We start from the raw sequence: 18,923 nt of genomic DNA, 5'->3' as shown, positions 1-18,923 counted from the left end.
TTCTTTGTGATGGCAGCTGTCTGATAGTGAGCATGTTAATCAAATTGGGAGTATTTGGTAGCTTGCTATGAGCAAGATGAATCAGAGGAAGAAAAAACACCCAAATCAAATGAAGTGTGGTGGAAAATAGCCTTTTATTATTAAAATAGACACCAGAATGCTGCCCACGTAATCTTTTTTTCCTTAATAACAGTTAGATGAGGGCAGTATTTCTGTTTTTCACACCATATTTTGACTAGATGTGAGAGCTGCATACATCCAGTTGACATTTTTAACAAAATTAGGAATTTAAAAATTAACATTAAAAATAAATTACTTTAAATTTTGCTATAGGTGCACTGAACTTTCTAAGAGAAAACCATTTCCTGTTAATGTTGGTTATCACCTCCTCACATCAAATTATAGCTTTATTCTCTTTGGGAGACCACATCAAAACAATAAGTAATCTCATTGCACAGGTTTGAGGACCTCTGGAACCAGGTCAAAAGGAAATTAGCAGCAAAAGTTACGCTCATGTTGACATACCATACAACCTCCCTCAACGTTTCATGTGCAAGTATTATGGTCAAAAGCTCCTGAGATTAAATTCTGAGAAGAGCAAAAATGGAAGGGAAAAAAAAAGCCTCTCTCAGCCCTAAGCTCAGGTAACTGCGTCCACTCCGACTTAGATCTCAACTCAAGAGCTAAAATTATTGAGTAATTTATTTGGAGGCAGCTGTGATAAGAGCCTCTTTTTCCGAAGGGGTGCTATTTATAATCTTAATTCCTTAGAATTAGAAAACTTCTACTGAATGTGGTTGCTTATTTGACTAGCACAAAGATGATGTTTGGGGGACTTTGATGGAGACACAGGAAATCACTAAAACCTACTGATACTGCAAGATACTTGGAGTCAGAGGACTACGTTGCCATAGCACTTCAGAGTACCATATTTTTATTTCTCCAACACATCTTGCCTGTTATAATTAAGTTGTCTGATTAAAAGACTTAAAGAGAAAAGAAAATGTTGTAGTGCTAAATTTTTCTTTGAAATTACTAATATATGGGAAAACTAAGTAGATGAGCTTATTTTGGGAAAAGAGATGAAACATTAAAAACACTTAAAAGGATAGCTTTTCAGTGGGCCTAAGTTTCAATCTTTAGTCTACATTCTGATAAGAAATCAGTTGACTTATCAAAAACCCACTGAGTGGCAGAAAAGAACAAATTCCTGAAAAAGTGGTACCTTCGTTGTATTTTAGTAACATATGCAGCAGAACCATATGTCCATAAACTTTACAGGATGTCTGAGTAAAATGTGCCACATTCTAATTAACCAGTAGAGGTTTATTGTAAGGAAAAAAAAATCTTATTCATGATATATATAATCCTTATCTTCTGTCTGAAAAGCAGTACTATATATCAGTTCCAAAACAAAACAACAGGTAGGGTCTAGGCAAGTGATTTGGGGTTAAGTGACTTGTCCAGGGTACCATAGCTAGGAAGTGTTGAGGCCAGACTTGAACCCAAGATGCCTGTCCACTGAGCCCTCTAGTTCTCCCACACTCACCTTTGAAAAAAAACAAAACCATAACACCACCTTACCTTCTGTCTTAGATTCATATTGGTTCCAAGGCAGTAGAGTGGTAGAGGAGGTTAAATGACTGCCCAGAGTCACACAGTTAGGAAGTGAGAGGGCAGGTTTGAACCCAGAATCGGTCATCTCCCAGTCTGGCTTTCTCTCTATTGAGTCACCTAGCTGTTGCTGTATTATATCTTAACATACATCTTATCACACCTATATTTTAAGCTCCTTAAGGATAGAAACTATTTTTTATGTCTTTCTCAGCACCTACCATGATGCATTACAACAGCAATACCCTATAGGTGTATGATAAATGCTTATTGAATGAATGAAGATGAAGGACATAACCCTCTTTGAGGGGGTTATTAGGACAACCTCTACTCCTAAATTCCCCCCTGAAATGCATAAGCTGACGGTACTAGATTCCATAGCTCAAGATGTTCTAAGTCAGAATGACAAAATCAGAGTAGGCATGAAGCACTGGGATCTGGTGACATGATTCTGAATTTCAAAAACTTGAGTGACCATGGGGGTATAATTTGCTGTTTTAGATTATTTCTGCCAGAGTGCCAGGTGACGAAAAAGGTGACCTTTGTGCATTAGGATGCTTGAGAGAATGTGAGGAAGCCCAGCAAGTCTCACTTCTACATCAGGGAAATTGGCAATTTAAAGGATAGATCACTGAATGTGAATGGAGGGAAAAGACGACTTGGTTCCTGCAGGAGGAAGTCATGCTAATTCTGATGCATCTTTACTAAGAGCTTACTCTCTTCAATGGCAGCTAGATAGATAGCTCACTGGATAGAATGCCCAGGAGTCAGGAAGACCTGAATTCAAGTCCAATTTCAGATACTTACAGTGTGAACTTGGCAAGTCATTTAACCTGCCTAGAAGGCAACTAGATGGCTCAGTGGATAGAGCATTAAGGCTAGAGTCAGGAAGTTCTAATGTGACCTCAGACATTAGCTGGGTGCGTGGGCAAGTCATGTAACCTCTGCTTTAATCCACTGAAGAAAGAAATGACAAACCACTAGTATCTTGGCCAAGAAAACTCCACAGACAGTATAGTCAATGGGATCATTAAGAGTCAGACGCAATTGAGTGACTGAACTCAAAAGGGGAACCAGTGGATGAGCATCATTTGACTAGACTTTGAAGAGGATTTAGACAAAGTTTGACATCAAAAACTACTAAAGAAATTAAATCATTCTGGGATTTAGGGGTGATTTTCTGACTTGAAATCTGGACTACAGTGAGAAAATAGGTACTTTTTTGAATGGAGAAATCCAGGGTGAGGCAGGGAGAAAGGAGAGGAATGAGGGATTAATGATAGCAAAATGCCCTGGAGGGAGAAGCACACAGAGTAATCTCTAAATTTGCAGAAGATAAGCTTTTTTAGATAGGCAACAACTATAGATCAAATGAGAGACTATGTGGGAACACTATACAAACCTTAAGATGTTAGGTATTGTTATACATGAAGACCTTAGTGGACAGATCTAGCAGATGGGTTTTCATGGGGGACAAGTATTAGGAAATGCACGTTTAGATTAACAATTCAAACATACAAAAAAAATCAAGAGGTTTTAGTGATCAGATAGTGGGTAGTAATGACTTGCAAGATCAGATTGTTCCCTGAAGATGCCATTGTTGCTGTGGCCCAAAAGACTAACAATGTTGAGTCTCATCAAAAAAGGTATTGAAAAGAAAACTTTTTTGTCCTATCCTTCCATTAAAACTGTAGGACATCCACCCAGGTAATACTGGAGGCAGTGCTGGCTGCCAAACCTCAAAAAGAAAGACCTGATGGAATTATAAAAGAATTAGAGATTGGCAACCAAAATAAATGGAAGGTTGTCATAGGAGAAACAAACAAAAACTGGGAGAGAAGACATGATTAAAATCTATAAAAATGTTAATGTTGTGGATGAGGTGAATATACAAATTTGTTCACCAGAGATGGAAATACCAGGATCAGGAGCTATCTTTTAAACCTTTTGTTAGAAGGATACAGAATCAGAGTTTTAGAGCAAGATAGCAAAGAGATTATGAGACTCATTAGCCCAAGCACTGATACAAATAGAAAATAGATTTTTTAAAAGGCTTGTTCCAAAGTGATGGAACCTAAGTGCCTACCAAGAGAAGCCAAAGCATCTCTAAATCTCTAAGATTCATGTTTAAGGAAGACAATAATCTGTAATGGTATGGCCCTTAGGTCTGCTGCTGGCAACAAAGCATTGGGTCAGATGGACCAAATATCCTCATTAGAAAGCAACCAGCTTAAAAGATGTGATGAGAGAAAAGAACAGTTTATCCTTGGTGCACTGCTGGGCTTTTCTTTGGAATGAATAATCAACATCTATGATAATCCAGGGGACGGCCTCAGCCAGGGGGAAGGTGGTTTCTGGGTTCCTGAATATTGCATTTAGCATAGTTTGGAAATAATCGTGAGATTGCCCTTGAGACTATTTTATCACAGGAATTCCCCAATCCTCTTCACTAAAAGGCACTCAGCTTGGATACAGGTTGCTGACTATACATGATTTCAGATTCAAAGCCATTCATTGGTGAAGACCTAGGGTTTCCCCACAAGGCAAAAAAAAAAAAGAACACTTGTTAAATAGGTTATGGGATTATAAAGGAATCATTTTAACATATAGACAAGTTGGAGCTTTTCAAAAGAGATGAGAATTCCAAAGGTTGGTTTTTCTTTTAGCTTTCTTTGGTCCCACATGGATATCCAGAATTTGATTCTGAAGCTTGTTGGGGGTGCAGAGTTGACTCTTAGAGTTTGTTCCTTGGAGCCCAACCCAAGGGCAGAATTCCTAATTCTCCCTTTTTGGCTGATAATTGTTTTTTTCACAATGCAGTCAGAGGCTCACTCAAATGTTTTAAGACTCTGGTAATGGCTCCAAACATTCAGAGAAGTCAGGTGATGGCTCACATTAAATGTGTATAAGTAATTAAACAGAAATCATAAGGATCTAGGTCAAATCCCATCCACTAATTTCGCTAGCTCCCCATGGAGTGAGCTGCTTGGCTTTGGTCCATGGTGTTCTGGGCTCATTCAGCAGTGTGAATGGGCCCGTCACTCCTCCTTCTGGAAAGGTCACTGATTGGCAATTGTAGTCCTTGTAGGAAGTACTTGGGCCTCAGTAGGAAAGGTCTAGAGATTGTAGTAGATGAAAGGTAGCACCCAAGGCCCAGCCAGTCTCTATGTTATTCACTTTCTTTGTGAGCTATGAAAAAGAAGAAAAAAGAGATCCAAGCATTTTCTTCCGTTTTCAGTTGGTGAATTTAACACTTGGGCAAACTGTCAATTCTCAGCTAATGAAATACAGCTGAATTATAATGTGCTGAAAGCCAAAGTAAATTGACTACTGTCTCTCAACCTTCCCTCAGATGCTGCTTTGCTTCTGAGGCAGCCCTAGGGATATAGAGATAGCAATTCTGAGGCTATCCTAGGGCTTGGGGTCACTTCTTAGTGATAGTGATAATAAAGGCAGGGCTGTGGTTCAATATGGAATAGCCCTGAAACTCCAGAGAGATCCTAAAACCAGCCAGCCCTTCCAGTCATCCTGTAAAAAGATCATCTATAACTGGCTAAGGCCTTTATTCTTGGGACTGTTTCAGAACTAAAATGGCTTCTGGGGATAAGTATTCATTGTACTAAGTCCAAATTCTGCCCCTGATATAATCTATAAAGAGAAATACATCCTAGCACAGGTAGGAATGAGTAAAGTTCTCATATTAACGATCCATTAATATGAACACTATGTTCTTACATAGGAACATAATTGATGTTAGTTATGAATGGTTCAGTAGTTTAAGAGTCTGATTTCATCAATGAGGGCACTTCCTATACTGATACAAATTTAACCCCTACTGGATGATCTTCCTCAGATGCTGTTGCTGAAAATGTAATCCCTGGAACTCAAACCTGGGTCTTTTCTTAATTTTTATTCTTTGAAACCCTCACCTTCTGTCTTAGTACCAATTCTAAGACAGAAGAGTAGAAGGAGTTGGAAATTGGGATTGAGTCACATGGCTAGAAAGTGTCAGAGCTTCCCCCCAAACCCAGACTGTCTGACTCTACTATACTACAACTGTCTGCCTGTTGGGGAGACCTGGGTTAAAGTAGAAAGATCTAATATCTATATAGTGGGGCTCAAATGCTATTACCAATGAATGATATCACTACTGGGGAGCCAAGTTATATGTGCACACTGTCACTTGTATGTTATGATTTAAAGAGTCCAGGGGAGATCCCTATCAAAAATTCACCAAATTTTCACCAAATGGTAAAATTGAGTATTAAATGCCTTTATGTTAAGTATTATCAAATGCAATTGATTCCTTGAAGGGAAACAAATTAAGTCACTATCACTTTAGTATGAATAATTATATTAACTCCATTCCATGACATGACGGATGTGGCACCATTAGTGAGCTGGCAGCTGGGGGCAGGGCACTCTGGAAGGGAGTATGGGAGGGAAGGAGGCAGCAAAGGGGAGTCTGTGAACAGGGAAGACAAACTTTAACCTATTGAATAGTTTACCTATGGCAGCTCTGACTACCAGAAAGGTTGTTGGTGCCTTACTTCCCTCTATTAGTACCTCACCATCTCTACCCAAAGGAAACTGAAGCTGGTCTGGGGACCATGCTGGGTTTATTGCATTGTCTCTCTCACCTGTAAGATAGTGCTGTCCATGAACCCAAAGCCATCCTTTAATAAGGCTGTTATGTAGCTGAGATCCATACACAGGAATGGACTGCCCGATGTGAAATTTTCCAAGTTATCACACACTGGGAAGAGAAAGGTGGCTCTTAATATTATTTGAACAGTTAGGTAAAATATAAAATTGAAGTCCTAACACAGCAAGGGTACATTTTTATCACATTTAACACACTGAATTAAACTTCTTAATGCTTTACTTACTTCAAACTAAACCTAAGGTGGGAGTTCTTTTGTTGTTCAGTTGTTTCAGTTGTGTCTAACTGTGACTCCATTTCGGTTTTTCTTGGCAAAGACACTGGAGTGGTTTGCCATTTCCTTCTTCGGCTTATTTTCCAGATGAGGAAACTGAGACAAACCAGGTTAAAGTGACTTGCCCAGGGTCACAGAACTAGCAAGTATCTGAGGTCAGATTTGAACCCAGGAAGATAAATCATTCTGACTCCAGGCCTAGCATTTAATCCACTGTGGCACCTAGCTGCCCAAGATGGGAATTCTGCATAGTCCATAAAACCCATATTCAAAATGGGGGGCAGCTGGGCAGCTCAGTGGATTGAGAGCCAGGTCTAGAGACGGGAGGTCCTAGGTTCAAATCTGGCCTCAGATACTTCCCAGCTGTGTGACCCTGGGCAAGTCACTTGACCCCCATTGCCTAGCCCTTACCATTCTTCTGCCTTGGAGCCAATACACAGTATTGGCTCCAAGACGGAAGGTAAGGGTTAAAAAAAAATTTAAAAAAAAATGGGGGCAGCTGGGTAGCTCAGTGGATTGAGAGCCAGGCCTAGAGATGGGAGGTCCTCCTCCCATTCTTTCCCATCCCTCCTCACATATAAAACCAAAATCCACACAGTTGGAGTCTCTTCCTGTTCAGTTAGAATTACATCTTAATTGAGCAGACAGATGGGTGACATCTCAGTGAACCATGAATATCTGCTATTAATTACACTGCTATATCCTATCCATTATGGATCAGAGTTTGATTGTTAAATATCTCTGAATGATACATTCAGGACACTTGTGTCAAGTTCCTTATTTGTTACTAATGCTAGTGGGCCTTTGGAGGAAACAACCAGGCAGCTTGTTAATAACTCTGCTTTGGAACCATCTGAAAAGAACACGGCTATTTTTAGCTGTTAAGAAAGGCCCTGCATGTTAAGTTCTATGTTTAGTATCAAGTGTGTTGTTGGTTAATAACAGCACTGACATTCTTCATAAGAAGTAGTAATGGTTTCTTACTCTATAATAGACACAATATTTTCGAGGTGGAAGGGTCCTTTTCGATTATCCAGCTCAGCCCCTTCCCTGACAAAGGAAAGAAGTTAAGTAACTTGCTCTAAGCAGCACAGACAGCTAACAGGCGTTCTTCTTATGCACAATCATATGTGCTTCCCCAGATTTCCATACAGCTTATAAGCAAGTCGTAAACCCTCAAATAACTCATATATAAAGAGGAAATCAGTCTTCTAGAGAAAGTTAAGTGCTGCTTTACTGAAATGCTCTACATTATTTAGGAATTCGATTTGTCTTTTCTCTAAGACTTCTTTAAGGTATCTTATGATGATACATACCTTCCCTGGCTTTTTTTTCAAAGTCTTGCACTTTTAAAATGCCTCCCTTTTCATAATCTGAAATGTAAGAGAAAAGTAACTGAAACCAAAGAGACAAGGAGGCAAAAATTCTTCAGATCATGCTCCCATGTTTAGCTGAGGGATCAGCTTGACAAAAATTGAAACATGCATATCCTGACAAAAGCACTGTGAAGAATTTCTCTCTTCCTCCTTCCCTCCCCATTATTTTCTCTCAGGGCAGATATTTTGAGTGGACTTACCAATCATGTCTGTGTCAACCGCTCTGTCATAATAATAAGAGAAGGCATAGAAGGAGCTTTTGCGGATCTCATCTGGCTGGTGAAGTTTTCCTCGAACCACCTGAAGCACTTCAGAATAGCAGGCCTCAAACCCTGTCTCTCCTGCCAGTATAAAGATATATGGGTGTAAGCTTAGAGGGATGATAGAGGAGAGACGTTGGAGTGAAGAGACGTGGGGAAGTTGATGGGAAGGAAGCATCAAAGGAAGCAGAAGAAAGGTGGAATATTTTTTTTTTTGGCGACATAAGCTTTTATAATCTGTCTGGGCAGAGGCAGGAATGAAAATCAAGTTAGCAAAGGAATTAACAATAATTTGGTTATGAAAAACATTTTAATGAATAAATGGCATTCACACTTAGTAAATGCCCACCAAGATTAAAGTATCTTTACCAAATATGCCAAGACTACTAATATTAGTGCAGTTTTGCAGGCAGATTTTTAATAAAAGGATATTTGCTTATAATAATCTTCAGAGGATTAAAATGTAATAATGTCAGATTGGGGAGAAAATTAGCAAGTGAGGATGCCAATTAACACACTACAACAGCAAAGAGGAAGGCCAAAGACTGTGCCAATAGGTCTATTCAATGCCTGCATACAAGGCACTGTGCTTGGAGGTTCCAAAAATAAAAAGATGAATAAGGCAGGTTCTGCTCTCAAGGAGATTATAATCCCGTAAGGAGAAAGAGACATATATAAGTAACTGTAAGGCAGAACATGAAAATGCTTGAAAAATCAGGTACGATGGAGGAGGAATCAGGGAAGGCTTCAAGAAGTGGTGGCATCTGAACTTGGCCTAAGAGGCTTGTTAGGTGAGAGAAATGCCAAAGGGAAAGTAATAGCAGACATCTGAGGCATTAAGTGTGGGCCATGCTTGGGGGAACAGCAAAGAGACCCATTTTTTCACAGAAGAGGGTAAGGTAAAAAGTAGCTACCTTCCAGAGAAAGGTTCTTTCTGGTACCCCCTGCACTATAATCCAGAATTATAGAAGAGAGACAACTACACTCTTGCTGCTGTTTCTAGAACATTTCATAGTATTTATGCTTCAGTACTCAGGTGATACTTCCTCAGGGAATCCTGTCATTCAAAAGTAGAAGAAAACATTCTTCTTTGATGGATTCAAGGGCCTTACTGTTGCTTATTTCAGATATTCAATTACAAGCCTCTGCTCTAAGAAAATACTTAATATAAATCACCCTTCCTACACTTTCAAGGATTTATGTAGTCAGCACTGACCGCATCGGGAGGAACAGTAAGGTTTCACTTTGCTGAGTACAGAGACCTTATAGTGACAGCACGCCTCGTGGATGTTACACTTGGCCCTAGAAATAGAATGAAGCACTGAATGGCAACAGCTTTATTCCCTGGGGCACGCCAAGAGAGAGGCCAAGATGTGTCTGGAGTGAGGCCCTGCAGTATGACCCAGCTCTCCTGAGGACAGGAGATTGGTTCTTAGAAGAAAGGCAATGTAAGTTCTGGAGGGCTTCTGGAATAAATGTAATTTCAGCCCAACACAGAAGTCACGCTTACCTTCATGTCTGCCACCATACTGATATTTCACTCCCCCAAAATCCCATTCTGCCTCCAACCACTTGGGTAGACAGGAACTTCGGAATGTCTGTCCTTCAATTACTATAAGGAAACCAAAGGAGTCATGAGTAAGATAGTAGAGAAAAAGCTGGGATGGGAAACAGCCATTAAATATCACAAAAACAGTCTGCAAAATATGCCCTATTTCAAGAGGATCAGCTTTAGTATGGCTCTCTAAGGGAACTAAGCATTTCAAAGGGAAAATGACAAAGTACTTTGGCAGCTGGTGGTACAGTAGAGCACAGGACCTGGAGGTAGGAAGACCAGAGTTCAAATCTGACCTCAGACACTAGCCATTGACTTTGGGAAAGTCAGTAACCTCTGTCTGCCTCAGTATCCTCAGCTACAAAATGGAGATAATAACAGCACCTACCATACAAGTTTGTTGTGAAGATCAAATGATCTAATAATTGTAAAGCATTTATAGTGTCTAGCATAAGGTAGACACTAAATAAATGCTTATTTCCTCCCTACAAAAAAGCTTTCTTGAATCCAATATACTAAACTCTACCTGTATTATTCATGATTATTTTCTATCACAAACCAACCCCTAGTTTTACTACATACAACTGTACTATGTACAGGTAATAACACCCCACTTATGGTTGTTAATTATTTTTATCAAACCAGGATATTAGGCAAAGCAATGTTGGCACATATAGCACTCATCTGATTTTATCCTGGACAATTAGGCAAACAGTACTAAGCTGGGGCTTTAAGACGAATCACTGGGTTTTGTTAGTTAATGATTATCATAAAACAACATTGGTCAGGGCAATTCTATACTGTGTATTCTGCATACACCTCCAAACACTAACCCAACATTATCTATCTAACAGATCATTGCCAAGATAGGGGAGGGCTAACATCAAGAAAATTAAATATGTGTATCATTTTTTTTAAACCCTTACCTTCTATTTTAGAATCAGTTCCAAGGCAGAAAAGTAGGAAGGGCTAGGCAATGGGAGTTAAGTGACTTTTCCAGAGTCACACAGCTAGAAAGTGAGAGGGCAGATTTGAACGTGGGACTTCCTGTCTTTAGGCCAGGCTCTCTATCCACTGAGCCACCTAACTGCCTCTCACATGTATCATTCCAACCATCCCCAACCAGCAAAGACATCAAATCAAACCTTCCGTGTCCAGTGCTCCCAGGGTTGCAAGTCTAGCAGCTTTTAGCCCAAATCCTAAGTAACTGCCAAAGAAAGGAAAACAAGAGTTGCCAATTTCATCTCGGTATTGTTCTCTCTCTATCTCTCCACAGAATTCCCTTGCCCACAAACAATACAACAAAGAGAATGACAGTACTCTTCCCTGACAACATTTTCTAGCTCTTTCCTTTTGGAAAATGAGAGTTTCTATGGCTAACAATCAGTCCTTGAGGCAATTAGCTAGTGATGGTGACAAAGCATGCATGATTCATATCTAGGGATATATAGAAAGAACTTTTATTTTCCTTCTTTCTCTTAAAAATAAGACACATGCCATTCATATGCCAGTCAGAAGATAATAATAATTCAGATCTCATTTATGACCCAGGACATTTTTTTTTTATCATTCTAGCTCTATGCACTCTAATTCTAATTTCTTAAGCAAGTTGAATGCTCAGACCAGAGGGCTGGAAATATTGGAAAGATCATTTTCTAAGAATTTTATTTCTTCTTAAATCAACAAACTGTTATGCATTTGTGAGGACAAAGAAATGGTCATTCTCTTAAGACCCTCTGTTTGTTTGTTTTTTAACCCTTACTTTCCACCTTGGAGTCAATACTGTGTATTGGTTCCAAGGCAGAAGAGTGGTAAGGGCTAGGCAATGGGGGTTAAGTGACTTGCCCAGGGTCACACAACTGGGAAATCTAAGGCCAGATTTTAACCCAGGACCTCCCATCTCTGGGCCTGGCTCTCAATCCACTGAGCTACCTAGCTGTCCCAAGACCCTCTGGTTTTGCTAAGCATCTCAGATGTTTATAGTTTGAACCTCAGTTCATAGGTTAGGAGGAGTACAAAGACCTCACAATGCATTAAGCAAGAAGGGAACAAGGGAAAAAGACCACCAACTTATTTCTTGAAGCTGATCAAATGATGAAACAGATATGAAAGCATTTTGAAAATTTAAGGACATTATACAAATATGAGAAACATGTTAATTATTCTACCCTGTCACCTTCTTCACCTATGTGTGTAGAGCTCATATGTGCTGTTGAACATCTCAAAGGATGTGAGGTAATCACTGGGGGTTTGTTCCAGGGTTTTCTAGAAATCAAAAAATTGAAAAAAAAATCATTGTTCAATATTGACTAAGTAGGGTCACTGACCCTCTCCCTCCAATCAGATGGTGACAACAGGCTGAATTATGAACTATGTATTCTATGATGAAGGGACCAAAGCAGCTAAAGGTACTGAAGAGAAACTATGATTATGGCAGCTTATCCAGCAGCCAGCTCTAACTCAAGTAGTTCCCCTAGGGACTCACATTCTTCAGATTTAGGGATGCCAGAAAGCTAAGCTACTAATAAGAATGGGATTTTACCTACTTGGCCCCAAACCAAATCAGTAAATGGCAATAATAAAATATAGCCATAATAAAAACCACTCACCTTAAACTGGGGCAGGAATGTGATTTGGGTGGATGCCCCTCCCAAGTCCAGAGTCCCAACAGTCTTTGGATTTTGACCATGCAGCTGACCTGCAGATGACATCTTACTCTGAAAAACTCATCCTCTAGAACTTCTGGCCTCCTCTATTCTGATTTCTCTATCTTTGACAAGTACTTGTACAGTAGCTAATTAACAAACTTTCTCTTCTTGGCACTAAAACCTGCTCTCTTGACCTCAGAAAAAAGCACAGGGCCTTGGAAGTCATGAGGGAGAAATAATTTATATTTTAGGGCATGATGGAGACAGAAACTAGTAGGTGAGCATAGGAGAAAAAAGGAGTTTCCAGTCAAAATCATCACTGACCCAAGGAGTATACCAATCAATGAAATGCAAATCCAGAGGAAATAAAGGAAGTTGTTTTAACCTGTTATCAGTTGTTGGGGACCAAGGTGGGGAACCAGTTAGAATCATAAGGTGAATTGTGGAACTTATTACCTGTTAGAAAATTCACAGTAATCCAGGCTAATATTCCTAAAACAAAACAAAATTATTAGAATCTAGAATCCATTTGCTTTCTCCCTCCCTGCATCAATGCCTTTTCTATGCTCATTTTAATTTCTGAACCACATGCTTTACCTCCCATTCTCCCCAATTTCCCCTTCCCTATATCCCATTTTTTTCCTTTAAGTTTTTCTATTTAATTAATATCTTGCTCCTTAAATCCCTCCATGCTTCTTTCCAAACATACTCTTTCTTCCAGTCCTGGCTCTCTTTTCCTAGAATGCACACCCACAGTTCTCCTCACCTTCATAAGATCCATCCATGATGCTAACACTATCTTCTGGTACCAGAAAAGGTGATTTTTTGAAGACCTCGCTTACCTAGAAGGGCAGAAATTTGGATTTCTTCAATCCTTTAAAATGATCCCCTTATCATTTGCATCATTAACAGGTTCCAAAAACTGCCTACTTCATTATTCTAAGGGACTGAATTTATGAGACTTGGTGTCCTCAGGAAAAGGAGCTAGATAAACCAATAGCATCTTCTTGGGTAAAAAACAGCCCACTTCATGAAGGTTCTTAATAATAAGGGGCTACATCACTGACTAATCTACATGGATACTGTAATTTGTATCGATGGAGGACTGAGTACTCGCAGTAACAAACTTAAAGATTCTTGAAGTATTAAGTAATATTAACGATTACAGAACTGGTCACTGGAAAAGTGTTTACAAATCTGTTTGCTAAGGTATTGTAAAAAAAGCAACAACTTCATTTTAGAGAACTGAAAAACAATGGAGAAAATATTAACACAGAGGGAAAACAATTGTTCAAGAAGAAAGGGTTTCAGAAATTACTTCCAAGAGTAGAGCCTGGGCTTTGTGATCTGGCAGGAGTCGGAGTCCTGCTGTAGCTTTTAACACCACTGGGGTCCTTTTCCAGTGACTTGGGGGTACTGATTCTTTGGCCACTTCTAAGAGTCTTTGAACAGTCTCAGCACCCTGCAAAAGAGAAACTCAATGAATATCATGTGCAGATCCACTGGCAAGGATTGACTTCTTCTCTAGGCATGCTTTTTGGGAAAGAGTTGGGGCACCAATAATGGACCTGGCTTGAGAATATGAACTAACAATGTAGAATGAAGTATGGAATTGGGACTATTTTGAAAGAGAAAACAAAAAGGACAAAATCACTCTTTTACTCTGCCAGGGTGCTATATTTTAACTAGCTTTCACAACCATCACTACTTTTGTTATTATTTGCAACAACATGAATCTGATTTTCTGCTGCTAAGATGACTTCCAACATGGTGGCTTTTCAGCAAATTCTAATTTTATGGCACCTGCTCTGGTTCACACTTCCTTAAGAAATAAATCTGTTCTGTCCCATCCTTTTCTGTCTTTTTTTAGATAAGAAAGTGACAGAGCCAAAACTGGGACCTAAGTTCCATGTTGTTTGAAATGAATCAAATGAAGAAGACCACAAGAATATATCACAAAGATATAGAGGAATGAGTACTCACAGTAACAAACTTAAAGATTCTTGAAGTATTTAAATGGGATTTATACCATGTATTCAGGGATAGCTTAATATAAGGGAAACTACTAACATAACTGATTAACATTTAGCAACAAAAGCTTTTGGCAAAATATAATACTCATTCCTATTAAAATACTTGAAAGCATAGATAAAAATATATTTTTCTTAGAATGATAAGATGTAAATAGCTAGGGACAGCTAGGTGGTTCAGTAGATAGAAAACCAGATCTGGAGATGGAGATGGGAGGTCCTGTGTTCAAATCTTATTCTAGGCACTTCCTAGCTGTGTGACCCCTGGTCAAGTCACTTAACTTTAATTGCCTAGCCCTTACCACTTTTCTGCCTTAGAACTGATTCTAAGATAGAAAGTAAGGGTTAAAAAAAATTTTTTTAAATATATATATGCATATATATATATACATATATATATATAACTATTAGCAAATATTATCTGTAATGGGGATAGGCTAGAAGCCTTCCTTCCCTTTAAGATCAGAAGTGAAACAAGGATGCTCATTGTCACCAATATTATTTAATATTTTATTAGACATATTGGCAATAGTGATAAGAGAAGAAACAGAAACCAAAGGAATCCAAATGGGCAAAGAGGAAACAAAACTATCTCTTTTCACAGATGATATGATGGCGTATGTAGAAAATCCTAGGGATTCAACAAGAAAATAAGTTGAAACTAGCAATAATTTTAGCAAAGTGTCAGGATAAACAATAAACTGACAAAAATCAAATGAACGATGCAAACCATGCTTCTCTGCAAAACTTGTCATCTGGGATACAGCTTCTCCAAACTCAAAGACCGTTATCATCACATTTTGCCTTACAAACAATTTGGAGTCTACTTAAATATGCTTGAATTTTTGCTACTAAAACTTTTACTCTTGTCTTACTGTACTTGATTTTAGTGGGGACTCTGACACTTGTATGTGCCTGCCTTGAAATACGGAATTAGAATCAATGTGAACTTCCCAGTTCTCCTAGCTCTTCTCTGCTCTCCAGGCTCTTCCCTACCTTCCATAGTTCAGGGGAACCAAAGAGTTAAAGAGTCAATACTGGATAGGAGCAGTCAATCAAGAGACCACAATTCTTAGCCTGGTTCTGCCGTTAACCAGTTTTGTTCTCTCATATATAAACTGAAAGAGTTAGATGAGCTAGTCTTCATGGGCTCTTCCAACATTTAATGATTTAGTGGAGTTTCATTTGCTCTAGGTGGCATTCATTACCATGTTTAAACATGTTTTTGCTTCTTTGATGACCATGTCTATTTTTAGCTACTAAAATTAAATCATTAATGACTTTCATCTTAAAATACCAAACAGTGGTAATAAAAAATAAATAAATTTTGATTTCCAGAAGAACTTTCTCCCCCTTTCTTATCATGCCCAAATCCTAGGAATTTGCCCTGTGGGAATAATGCCCTACAAATTAACTAAGAAATGACAACTGAGAACATGTAGAGCCCAATCTCATCAGTGAATAGCAAGCAATTGTAAATCTGGGAAGTAATCAGTCTCCACATAACCACAGAAAAGGGCCTCACCTGCTTTGGATGATCTGCAAAGGCAGAAAGACCTGGCTTCAGAGATTCAAAGATTTCCCCTTCCAGTGTTGGAGGCTGTTCTATAAACACATACATTAGAGGAGAAATGGCCAATCCGAAAATGAATGAATGCTTCTTTCAGTTCAAATTCTGGATCATCATATAATCTTACTTTCCCCCATCCATTTTCAGATATTTTCCCCTGACCTACTGCTGCCTCTGACTAACCTGTTACTCCCACAAATCGCTTCTCCAGCTTCTGTTTCTGTCTTTAAGCATTAGACACCCATTTCAAATTTAACATTATGACCTACTTTTCTGTGGATAGTAGCAAAATATAATAATACACTAACTACTTGGAAGATATTCTTAAATTTCAATATTTCCTTCTAGATACTATGAGCCCTGGATGAATGGGACCACCAGACTACAGCTGTGTTTTCTGGACATGGTTCATTTCAGATTCAGGTAGTCCAGCTCTCATCCTGATTATTGCAATGATATTAGCACTAGATGTAGGACTAAAATCTGAAACATTCCCTGAAGATATCCTGAAGTAGCCATAAGACAATTCCAGTCTCTCTCTCTCTCACACACACACCTTACTTTAATTCCTGGGATGAGGAATGGCAATCTAGATTTACAGAATCTTTCAACAGATAGCTGCACTTACCTGGTATTTTCTGTACGAAGGTGTAAACATGAATTCGAGTCCCAGTGCTCCCTGCATCAAACATGATACCATACATGGTGTTCATGCTGACGTTGAGAGGGCACATCGAGGACAAGAAGACACCTTCAAACCAAGTCTGGTCTCTGGGGAAGACAGTGCCGCAAACACAGGAAACTAACATGGAAAAGGTTGCAATCTGAGACGTGGCCATTTTTTCTTCAAGATCTAGCTGGAAAGGAGACCTTCAATAAATTGTAGGGCAAAGATATATATGGTTAGCAGTTAACCTTGTTTACAGCTGTGCAGAAAAAGTACACCCATAACAGAAACTCTGCCCCAGTGCCCAAGGTGTGGCTGGAGGAAGAGGTAGCACCCCTATAGCTTATACTTCTCAAGTTCTAGTAACTGGCACAGCAAGCTGGACAAGGGTAGGTGAGAGCCTTTGTACCTTTTCTTAATTATAGCTGTTTCTGAAAGGGAAATGGATTTTAAACTGTCTCTTCTTTTCTTTTTAATTGGGCTGCTGTTTATGCTACAATTTTTCCCCCTTCTTGAATCAAATAGAATTGTGCTTGCCGTTCTGGCAATAACTTTTATTACTTCTTTTTAAGAACCTAAATGAATTTTTAAACTGACCTCCTTGTGGGTTGGTAGAGAAAAATCTTTAAATTTTTCAGTTGGATTCAATGTCCCTCTCATTTAAGTTTTTGGTGACTTTCAAAATAGGGCTAACACACTTTATAGATCTGGAATCAGACACTCTGACTGTATTTAGCATAACAATAATTTATATTTGCACATGCTTTTAAAATTCACAAAGCACTTTTACATTCCATATTTCATTTCATTTTCAGTAGTAGCGAAGGAAGATTTTATTTTATGGATAGTAAACAGATACAGATTTATTCATGTGTCTAAAGGGGCAACAAGTAAATGACAAAGTCAAGGATGAAAGGCTTTGTTACAGTCCCTGGAATAATGAAGCAAAAATCTGTTCTACCTGGAAATTCACTAGGAATTTTTTGGTGTGATGGGACTGGATGTAATAAATGAGTATCAAAGGACCTACAGAGCTTTTCATGGGTATTGTATCTAGTTTGTGGCAAGATTCAGTATATCACTTATTCAGTCAATAAAGGAGAAAGTGGCCCGTTATTGATCAAATTTATTCCTAGTACAGTTGATGAAATGTCAGATTTCTTATTCAAAATGTAAGGATTCCATTCATTTTTTTTCTTCATATTTATTCCATTAGTGATATGCTTTTAGAACTCCTAATTTAGTTTAATGTGTAAATTTTTACATTTCTCTTCTGTGAGAATCAAGATTAGATTATGACTTGAATTCTAATTCCATATTTTCTGCTCCCTAGCTCTTTTCTTTCTCGCAAAGTAGTTACTACAAAATGCAATCTGAATCTAAGGCACTAAGTTTTCAACCTCTTCAAAGTTTGATACCCTACTGCTGTTTTAGTTGCCTCATCTAAAATTATGTACAACATGTTTTCTACATTTTAAAAAATTGAAGTGATTTAAAGGAAATTTTAATTTGAATTTAAGAATTTCATGTCACCCTTGACAAAATGGAGTTATTATGCGGTATCTAAACCCCTAACTCTAATCTGGGATTGGTAATCATTGATTTTAACCCAGAAATCTATTACTTCATGGATTTCTATTATGCATGAAGGCCACCATTTCATTTTCAGAAAGAGAATTTCCTCTTAGGCAATCCATAACTGAAACCTATTAGCTGTTTGGAAAGATCTGTAACAGAAGAATTTGAACATCCAACATCCTTTCTTCTCTCCCTGCCCCCTTTCTTATTTCTTCACATTATCACTCTTATCTCCTTTTCTCCTTTGGTTATTCAATCTCAGAGACCTCTGAAAACATAAATTTTATTTTCAGAGTCTTTTAGGTTTATCTTATGCCTGAGTTTTTTCTTCAACCTGGGCCTTGGTCAGCAACTCTCAAAATTATTAAATTGAGTGACTTTTCTCCTCTTAGGAGAACATGTTTAGAGCATTTAAATAAAGTCAATAGGCTTCCTCCATTCATTCAGTCAACAAACATTTCCTAAGCACCCACAATGCAGCATGCAAAGGGAAAAATAATGTATACACTCACTCTTCAAGTAACAAACATGTTTTCAGCTCTTTTTGGCTTCTGAAAAAACTTTCTTGGCTTCGATTGCCATTAAGCAAATATTTCCTTTTGTTCTCAAAGGGGTTTCAATAAAAGCAAAGGCATTATAGGTATCAGGTATCAGATAATAAAAACTGCACAGTCATTCTCCAGGTGTT

General features: G+C 38.5%; 1 protein-coding gene across 11 annotated transcripts in view; it reads right to left on the bottom strand.

Moving 5' to 3' along the window:
- Nucleotides 1–115: 115 nt before the first annotated feature.
- The window catches only part of ENTPD5 (ectonucleoside triphosphate diphosphohydrolase 5 (inactive)), a 38,160-nt gene continuing 19,352 nt past the window's right edge, over nt 116–18,923 (bottom strand). For 4 of the 11 annotated variants that reach the window (XM_007472845.3, XM_007472842.3, XM_007472840.3 and 1 more), the window contains exons 2-14: nt 16,619–16,847; nt 15,946–16,025; nt 13,709–13,852; nt 13,157–13,232; nt 12,847–12,882; nt 12,352–12,440; nt 11,928–12,007; nt 10,888–10,949; nt 9,698–9,799; nt 8,128–8,268; nt 7,868–7,924; nt 6,255–6,370; nt 116–4,803 (exon numbers count right to left, since the gene is read on the bottom strand). In XM_007472845.3, the coding sequence (XP_007472907.1) occupies nt 4,717–4,803; nt 6,255–6,370; nt 7,868–7,924; nt 8,128–8,268; nt 9,698–9,799; nt 10,888–10,949; nt 11,928–12,007; nt 12,352–12,440; nt 12,847–12,882; nt 13,157–13,232; nt 13,709–13,852; nt 15,946–16,025; nt 16,619–16,829 (1,281 nt within the window). In that variant the 5' untranslated portion in view covers nt 16,830–16,847 and the 3' untranslated portion in view covers nt 116–4,716. Of the gene's footprint in view, nt 4,804–6,254; nt 6,371–7,867; nt 7,925–8,127; nt 8,269–9,697; nt 9,800–10,887; nt 10,950–11,927; nt 12,008–12,351; nt 12,441–12,846; nt 12,883–13,156; nt 13,233–13,708; nt 13,853–15,945; nt 16,026–16,618; nt 16,861–18,923 lie in introns of all 11 variants that reach the window. The other 7 variants (XM_007472836.3, XM_007472838.3, XM_007472837.3 and 4 more) reach the window with 2 other exon arrangements.

This window comes from Monodelphis domestica, chromosome 1 (assembly GCF_027887165.1).
Source record: "Monodelphis domestica isolate mMonDom1 chromosome 1, mMonDom1.pri, whole genome shotgun sequence".
NCBI classification, from domain to species: Eukaryota; Metazoa; Chordata; class Mammalia; order Didelphimorphia; family Didelphidae; genus Monodelphis; species Monodelphis domestica.
Note: the sequence above shows the minus strand (reverse complement) of the source record. Positions and strands in the feature narration are given on the sequence as shown.